The sequence below is a fragment of the Copadichromis virginalis genome, linkage group LG20 (assembly GCF_057382275.1).
Source record: "Copadichromis virginalis isolate Kocher_CV1m ecotype Utaka linkage group LG20, C_Virginalis_male_GT1.1, whole genome shotgun sequence".
Lineage (NCBI taxonomy): Eukaryota > Metazoa > Chordata > Actinopteri > Cichliformes > Cichlidae > Copadichromis > Copadichromis virginalis.
In genome coordinates, this window is record NC_140637.1 from 3,627,501 (window position 1) to 3,636,638 (window position 9,138).

A 9,138-nucleotide genomic window follows, 5' to 3' on the forward strand; every position below is an offset into this window, starting at 1 on the left:
CTCACACCAAAGATCTGCAGGTCTTACGAGCTGATGAGTGGGATGTCAATATAGCCCCTGGCATAAATTTTAATACGATCTTGTGTTTTTTTGGCATGCCTCAACATGTACCTGGGGAACATAAAAAAGTCAAGCTGACTTACCGCACACACCCACACCACTCAGTGTCCTGGTACTTAATGAGACCGTTTGAATAATTCAGCCAACTATAGGCCCAGAGGAGGGAAAGGGACTCCAGCCATCATTAACTATTCACAGAAGCTGTATTACGTCAAACTCACATGTGCAAATATACTGTTTACACACAAACACAACAAGACCCTTACCAGATGAAATGCCCCGGCTCTGAATCTACAAGCGGGGAGATGAAAGCTTTTGGGATTCTGACCTTCTGGGTCCTCTACAGAGATCAAACACAAGCACAAACTTGTGCAATATCCACTACAATATGTAAACACAAAAATTATAGCATGGTAAGAAAAATCACAAGACTGCTCAAATCCAATTCAAATGCCGTAAGAAATACAAGACGAATGACTTAAGCAGTCTCGCAAACAGCGCTGGAAAATAAACCATCTTTGTCGTTTATAATCCGTCTTTAATATAATTACACCGGAGTGCAATGTGTCCTTTTTAGACACTTTAGTGGCTTCATTAATCTCTTAAAAGAGATAGAAATCTGTCAGACAACAGTCGCTTTCTCGGTCACACTTTTAGAGCTTTATTCAGACATGTTTAAACGTGCACACACAGCAGTGACAGAGAAAGCAGTGATATTTTACATATGTGCAAAAGAGTTGTCATGCTTTGTGGCAACGAGCATTGTCGGTTGTACTTCTGAATGTGTGTGCACCATCCTGAAGCTGAGAGAAAGCTACACCCTATTCACTGTGCACAGAGACAGCTTTCTCCTCTGGATTGGGACGGACAAATATCTCAGGCTTATTGTACTTTGTGAACAGACATCGTTTTAATGTACTGTTTATGTCATGAGCAGCTGTAATGCTGCGCATGCCTGCTCACTCATGCAAATGGACAAAAATTAGACTGAAAGGTGCTAAAAGAGACCTGCCAAGATTGCTTTTGCAATTTGTGTGAAAATCTGAAAGGGGTGTTGTTTCACATCTGGAAACTGGTGAATTTAGATGTGATCAGATTAATGGAAAGCAGTGCAAGTCCAAGAGGAGGTTTCCACAACAAAACAAGCTAAATTTGTCCAGGCTCTGTTAAACAAAATCTGTCAGCGATACAAGAAATGTTACCATTCTGTTCTATATAATATGCCCTTTATTAAAGCAGATGGAAAATCTCATCAAGATTGAAAACAAATCTCTTTTTCAAGAGAGATCCATCAAATGTAAATATAAGAAATGAGTACAAGTGATATTCAGTACAGAACACAAACAGTAACATTGTTACGACCCGGCTCAAAAGCCGCAACATAAAAAAAAGGAGATGAATAACAGAGTGTGGGTGAGAAGAGGTTTCATCCTAAAATGGAAAACCAGGTTGGCTAAAATGGCTGGTGCCACCAAGGCAAAGACTAGTGCACTGCCGGAAAGCTTGCCTCAGGTATGCTTTTATCCACACCTGACTAGGTGTGGCCAATTAGCACCAGCTGAAAACACTGAGACGATTAAAAGCTGCAGAGGGACGTAACACATGGACTCGGATCATATGCAACAACATATCAAGAACAAGAGCATCAAAACAAATCACACTCACACTGAAGAGAGCCATTTTCTCGATCCTTTAAAATGGACAAACTCCCCCACACTTCTAACAATTTCAGCTCTTTCTGTAGATTATTCCACAAAAAAGGGGGTTAGAGGAAAGAAAAGAAAACCTTCTCCCCTCCAATTCTGTTCTGACAAACGTTTGTAAAATACAGTGAGAGCAAACGCCGTACTGGTTCTGATTTTTACACATGTACGCAAATAAAACAAGACTAAACCATTTCACTCGATGGGATAAACACAGCTTTTAAATACATGTCATACACTTCCATAAATGAAGTTAAAAAAAATGACTCCATTAGCTGAGTTGATGGGGAGATTTGTCGCATGTCATTACCTCCTCTCTCCCTCGGTTTAATCTAGATAATCAAATACACAATAAAGACAAACAAAATCAAAGTATTGGGGCTGAAATACTGATGACATCATGCTGCGAATGCTTTACGATATCAATTTTACCACATTTCCACCTGCTATTCGCAAGAGATCATTGGAACATCTGTAAGAAGCATGTAGTAAGAGGCCTGTTAGAGTAAGAAGTTGAGAAATGAAATCTGGGTAAAGATTTCATCTTTCCAGTCAGTGTAAGGAGCCTCTTATTCCTCATTTTACACCAGAGCAAAAGGCACCTTAAAAACGCACACACTGCAACACATGTTCTTCCGTTTGAGGAAGTGTCCATCACATGTCTCCAATCTGCCTTAAATTTAGCACTGTTTTGACTGTAACAAAAACAACTGTTTGCTGTTTAACACACTGAGAAATAATAAAAACAGCTCAGAGACATTGTGAAAACCTTTATGACCTAAGTATCGTACAGAACAGCTGGAAATATTTTTTCATTTTGACTATAAAATTACAAAATAATTCTCATCTTTCAGGAATTTAGAGATTTTTTGCATCTAGCCCAAAAATGGTCGAGTAGTTCAGGTAACATGAAGCCCACACTGTAAAATCTAGGCGGAGCTGATTTTTCTGTCTGTGTTCAGACAGCGTTACGTTGTGAATGCTTTGTGCTACGGTGATACACCAAATATCCCCGTAAAGCTCGCCTTCTCCTCTTACCGGAACTGTCTGAATTTTGTCTCTAGCAAAAGTGGTAATGGAGTTACAGTCATTCAAAGAGCGCTGGACCGCGGGTAAAAATGAAAGAGTTTAAAGGGTGGGAGGAGAGTCCTCCTTGACGATTCATCAGACTTCGCCCTACATGCTGTCACTGATGACTAAGGTCAGGAAAGCAGGTAGCTAAGAAAGGCTTAGTCCATATTAGTGCTGACATGCTCTGCTGAGGGCCTTCTCTCCTTCATACACAAATGAACACAGCCTACTTCTGCTACATCTGAAGGATTGGCCCAGAAAAGAAGACTCTCTGCATACTGATCAGAGATGCAAACAGACAGCGACCCCACACACATATCAACAAGTGCACTCCATGCACTAGAAAGCGCTCAGAAGCAGATTGGGAGGAACTGCCAATCATTTCCACTTGTATTGCAATGTCAAAACAGCACCTCGGCACGGAGCATCAGCATTAGCCGACAAACCAGAACTCATCTGTGCAGAATTTTGCTTGGGTCAGCGATTTCTCTCAAGCAAACTTGACAGACGGAAGGTGATATAAAGCAGGTAGGCTGGACACAGGGATGAACAAGACATGAACTTTTACCTCTGGCCCAGTAGAGAGATGGGAGGGCGTGCACTCCCAGTGGAAATACACACTGGGTGTCATCTTCTTGTGTGTATGACCAGTCAGCGGCCGTTCCCTTCTCTTCATATGGAGGCGGCTCATTCCAACGTACACACAAAGATCGGGTTCAGCTGAATGGCCTAAATGGCAGCAGAAGCTCCTGGCCACAGCGGCTCAGACCAGCTGAATGGTCCTCATTGTGTCCACCACAGTCACAGGGGGCTCGCAGAAATGAGTTGTTTTCTAAGAGGCCATTTGGCAGGCCAGTGTTCTTATCCGAGCAACACAGGAACAGGCATTTCCACTTGCTTCAGATGAGGGCTTGTTATGGACTCAAGAAAGACGGCCCATGAGGCACGCATCCAGTCACAAAGGGACTAACAAACTTATACATACATGGACGTGAAACGGACTTTATACCACCGCCCCCAATCCACTCTTTCCACTACACTCAGTGTCTCGCAGCTAGAATTTAAAAAGCATTGCATTCATAAGCCATGATGTCACACGAGCATGTGTTGAAGTCTAAGTGTCAACACCAGAATACTGGGAATTTGCCCGCTTCTTGTACCAACCGGTTTTTGAACCTCGTGTTTCTGACGGGCGCTCGTCAACAACAACAGAAATGCAGAGTTTTAAAAGCAGTTCCTGTTTGCAAGAAGTGCATTACTGTGCAAGTGCGTAACAGACCAAAAATAATGGTGACATGCTGTTAACCACAAAGATTAACCACAAGCAGGTTCCGATTCCGGTAAATAATCAGAAATAACTCTAAAACATGCACGGCCAACACAGGCAAAACATATTTGCATTTTTACTCTTAGTAAGTCATAAATATCAGTGTAATTTGCTATATTTATCATATATCATATTGCTATGATGCAAAACAACAAACAAATTTAACCCACAATACACCCTGAGATTTTAACGCTTGTTTAATATTATATGTTATGTCTTTGTTTTATCTGTCTGATGTATCTGGTTCTTATCTGTACTTTTATTGTTTATATAAATGCTACCAAGGAACCAGAGGGGCAGATGAAAATCAGCCTGTAATTCGCCAAACCTGACTCCAACTGCTTGTGTTAATTTTTGTACCATGTGTCCATTTATAGAAAATGAGCATAAAGATGAAGGAATAATTGGCAAACCTTTCTTAAATAACCTGTGATCTAATATAACATAGCGATCTTATAGACCTCAGTCTCCCCCTGGGGCATCTAAAGGTGTTGGCCCAAAATGATTCCCTTCCAACAAGAGTCCCTCTAGTCCCGTTTCATTGCTGTGGTGCAACGAGAGCTCGTGCTAACCTACAGAGGCCCAGCATGTTTAGTCCACATAACTGCGTTTTACTGTATATGGATGTTTTAATCTGTTAACGTGAAAGTAGTACTCACAGCCCTCCATCTAATTTTGAACGCGCTATTGAAGACAACTTCACTTCCTTTAATGGCGTGTTGTTTAAAAATGTGACATATCACTGCGAGACTAATGAGAAATTTCCACATACAGGTTGTACCCAGCCTCTCACCCAGTGAACGTCTCCTGCCTCCATGGAGTGGATGTACTGTATATACCACTAATGGGCTACAGTAACCAAAACAGAACAACTGCTGAGATTCATCAGCAGGTCAGGTCAGCACACTAAATCCTTTTTAAATCTACAGCTGAAAACACCTTTGAGTAATGGACTAATATCATTATTAAACTCTGATCGAACACTTTGGTATTTTTATTGCAGTCAGTATCTTTTTACACAGTGTCATAACCCCCTTTTTAAGCCTTTATTACTCCCAGATATGAAATCATCATGTATTTACATCAAAACGCATGCATAACCAATTATAGGAGGGTAGCTATATATGATGCTATATTTAGAAAAAACAATAACAAAATGCTATGGACACTGTGGATAACTAGAGGGGTCACTGCACAGGAGGATTAGATTTAGCTGCATGTATGGGGGCCACAAAGCAGGGGAAAAGGAGGGGGTACTGTCACGGATGTGTGACAGTGTGTCATTGGTGGGGTAGTGGGGCAAGCAGCTGCTCTGGGGGAGGGGTTGATATCAGCCCTGCTTTGGATAAATGAATGGTCCCAATATTGGGGTGCATACACACGTGACAACAAGCCTCACATCACTGTGACCACAGGCACAGGGCAGTGTAGTATATGAGGAGGAGCATAGGCAGGTAAACCCATGATTCCAGTAATAACAGGGCTGCACAGGTGTGCAAGGCTCGGTAAACTCTACGTTATCACTCCGGTGAATATCACTGAGGTCACAAACTACGTGTGGTAACTACGGGCAGTCATACATGACAGACTGTATCTTCATATGACACCACGAGCGGATGATGACTATAGGCCTGCTCATCTGATTTCAACACCACTCACAGTGACTCACACTTTTATAGCAATCAGCCGGATTTTTTTCCCAGATGAAAGTTGAGGTTTCAATTACGTCTAACTGGGAGCCATGTGGTTACAGCTGAATCAATACAATATGAAGAAGTACAACTGGATAACAAGAAAAGGGGTACAGCCCTGAACGCCTTTCAACCAAGCCACACACACACACACACGTAGTGGTGTTTAAAGACACACATTCACACAGCAAACGAGAGGACTTCTGATCTTGTTAATCAACCTTCAGTTTTAAATGAGCTTCGAGAAAAAGAGGAATATAACAAAATAAACAGAAACAAGGGGAAATGGATGGAAGCCTTTCTCTTCCTCATGTACAATGCTGCTTGCCATGCACTGCTAGCTCAAATGCCCACATCCTGTACTAGCACAAAATAAGCTAGGTGGCAGAGCCTGAGAGCCTGAAGCATGCTCTCATTCAAATTTTTCATAAAGGAAAAGTAGACGATGAGGATGAACCTCTGGTATAACCTATGCCGGTCAGCCCAGACAGCTGAGACATACACAGCTAGCCTGACAATCTGCTACAGCATCCCCCCCATCAGCCCCCCGCCCCTCCTTTACCTTCAGACAGCTCCAGATCCAACTCAGCCAACTGGTCTCTAACCTCTTTAGGCAGGGCGGACAAATCCACGCCCCGGTCCGCCATGGCTTCGCCGATAAACTCGAGTGGCGTCTAGTTGAAAAGAAACCGGGCTGTTGCGAGGAAACGTTAAAAAATTAAAAACAAAACCCCTCCCTCAAGACACAAAACAAGCACCGGAGTGGGAGAGACAGTCCATCCGCACGGCTGGCCCTTCCGCCATAATGGGGGAAACTCACCAACGGCAACGGGCGGTCACGTGACTGCATTTACCTCGCCTGCGTGTGTTGATTCGCCGCATCCGAGAAGGGAGGAGGAGGTGGAGGTGAAGGAGGTGAGGGTCTCACCGACACCGCTGCTCCCCCTGGCGTTTCAGTGGCGAACAGACACACACAGGGAGACACGGACACACAGTCCCCGCCCTTCATTGAGTTCAAGAGGGTTAAAAGAAAAGATTAAAACTTCTTTATAAAGATGACTGAAGGTTTGTTTTTTTTTTTGGGGGGGGGGGGGAATACAGGTTTCACGCACGAAATGCACATGTTTTGTGTGATCGTTTACTTAACTGTGCATGTATAAATCAATTAAAACGTACTCGACTTACTAAAAAAACTAAACCACAAAAACTGAAACTGGTGCAGCATCTGATTCCTGCTGTTAGCAGCTTTCTGGGACTCAGAAGATAACCTAATGGCCGATTTACACTACAGAGGTGCAACAATAGTCAATTTCCAGAGAGATCAGGGAGAGAAACTTTGCTGGAGACCAAAAATAGTGTATATTTGTCACACTTAAATGCTTTGGATCATCAAGCAAACTTTGATATTAGGCAAACATAACCTGAGTAAATGCAAAATGCATTTTTTAAGTATTGATTAGGTTTAGCAATCAAACCTGCATAAAAAGGTAACTACCCCCTTTGTTAAATCATGAATTAAAAGGCTTTTCTAAGGATCCACGGTGAGAGCCATTAGCCACTTATGGAGAAAACATGGAACAGGGGTGAACCTTCCCGGGAGTGGCCGGCCTACCAAAAATACTCCAAGGCTCGAGATTCATCTAGGAGATCACAAAAGAACACAGAACAGCATCTAAAGAACTGCAGGGCTCATTTGCCTCAGTTAAGGTCAGAATGTGATGCTTAGTTGCTTCAAAACGACTTGCCCTGAGTGATGGACACATGAATTCTGCTCACTACCACAAAACCACATTTCTGAATGGCTAAAAAAACCCAACAATAACGAAATGAAAGTTTTGTTGTGGTCTAGTGAAAGTCCATGCTTAGATCACAATGTGTTGTTTTGGCATGACCTTAAACCGGCTGTTAATGCTCAAAAACCATCCGGTGTGGTTGAATTAAAACAATTCCTCAATAGCAGAGTGAAAGACTCAGTGCTAGTTATGAGAAATGCTTGATTGCAGTTCTTGCTGCCAAAGGTGGCCAATTATTAATTATTAATAACCAGTTATTATGCTTAGGGACAAAGATGGGTGAAACATGTACGTGTGACAAATATGCAAAGGTATAATATTAATAATTTATAACATTGCCCAGTAATTTCCTGTTAAGAAATTACTGGAGGGTTTTTTCTGTTCTTGTAAAGAACAAACAGGAAGTGCCACACAGGCCTATATAATGCAGAGAGTCAGATATTTGAAAAAGCCACAGCACATTTCTCTGGCTCTGACATGAGTTGAGAAGAATTTGACTTTAAGTCAGTCTTTGCAAAGTTCATGTAACACACAGTTGCAGTGCTGAAAACTGCCTCTGCATAAGCTCATAAAGTGACCTTGAGCACTTACGATCATCAGTGTGGCATCTTCACTGTAACCACGCTAAAAATAAATATTCCCTTCAGCCACTCCCGCAGCAGTTTAGGACTTCTCCAAAAAGTTCTGTTAATGTTTTTTTCTTCTTCTAGGAAACATGGACATTGTCTTGCGAGGAAAACAAGCTTCAAAGCAAACTGAACATAACAACTTAATTGCAGACTGCTGTCACTCTGCATTTCCAAAAATACTGGATTACTGGACAGCAAAACACAGCTTAAAAGCAGGGCCACAGCGAGCATTTTCTAGGCCAACAAGAACCCCTTCACACACCCGTAATGTCACAGGTAGTTATAATTCTTTAACCATTTGGATTTTGAGTTAAATGTCTAAGTATATGGACTGTAAATGTACAGGATGGTTTAAACATTTACTGTTTTTTTAGTCCAGTCCTTGTACCTGAGCATTTCAGAAGAAAATGTTTTATTATTTTTGTTTGTTTGTTCCTTCTTGACTTATCACATTCACTATATTTTGAGAAAAACTTGACCTTGAAATCGAGGTCACCAAGATTTTTAGCAGATTAAACCATGATATGAATTTCAAAATCTTACATCCCCTCGTTCTTGAGTTATCACATTCACAAACTTGGATGTCCATGCCGCCTGTCCACCTGCTAGCCTGGCAGGCGGACAATACTCCATCAGCCTTTTACATCTAGCTGACGAATAAAACATATTTTTGCACCAACCAAAATTACTCCACGAGCACAGCAACAGCAGGTCACAAAAGAAACCAGAACGGCATTAAAGAACCGGATTCTTCACGTGTCAGTTAAGGTCAGAGTTCATGATTCAATAATAAGAAAGAGACTGAGCAAAAATGGCATCCATGAGAGAGTTCAAGGAGGAAACCACTACTGACTAAAGAGAGCG

General features: G+C 42.0%; 1 protein-coding gene across 1 annotated transcript in view; it reads right to left on the reverse strand.

Annotated features, from left to right (window-relative positions):
- The window catches only part of dip2ba (DIP2 acetate--CoA ligase B (putative)a), a 48,011-nt gene extending 41,331 nt beyond the window's left edge, over nucleotides 1–6,680 (reverse strand). The window contains exon 1 of the mRNA XM_085444650.1: nucleotides 6,415–6,680. Coding sequence (XP_085300776.1) covers nucleotides 6,415–6,499 — 85 coding nt within the window. The 5' untranslated portion in view covers nucleotides 6,500–6,680. The remainder of the gene's footprint in view (nucleotides 1–6,414) is intronic.
- Between the last annotated feature and the right edge of the window lie 2,458 nt (nucleotides 6,681–9,138).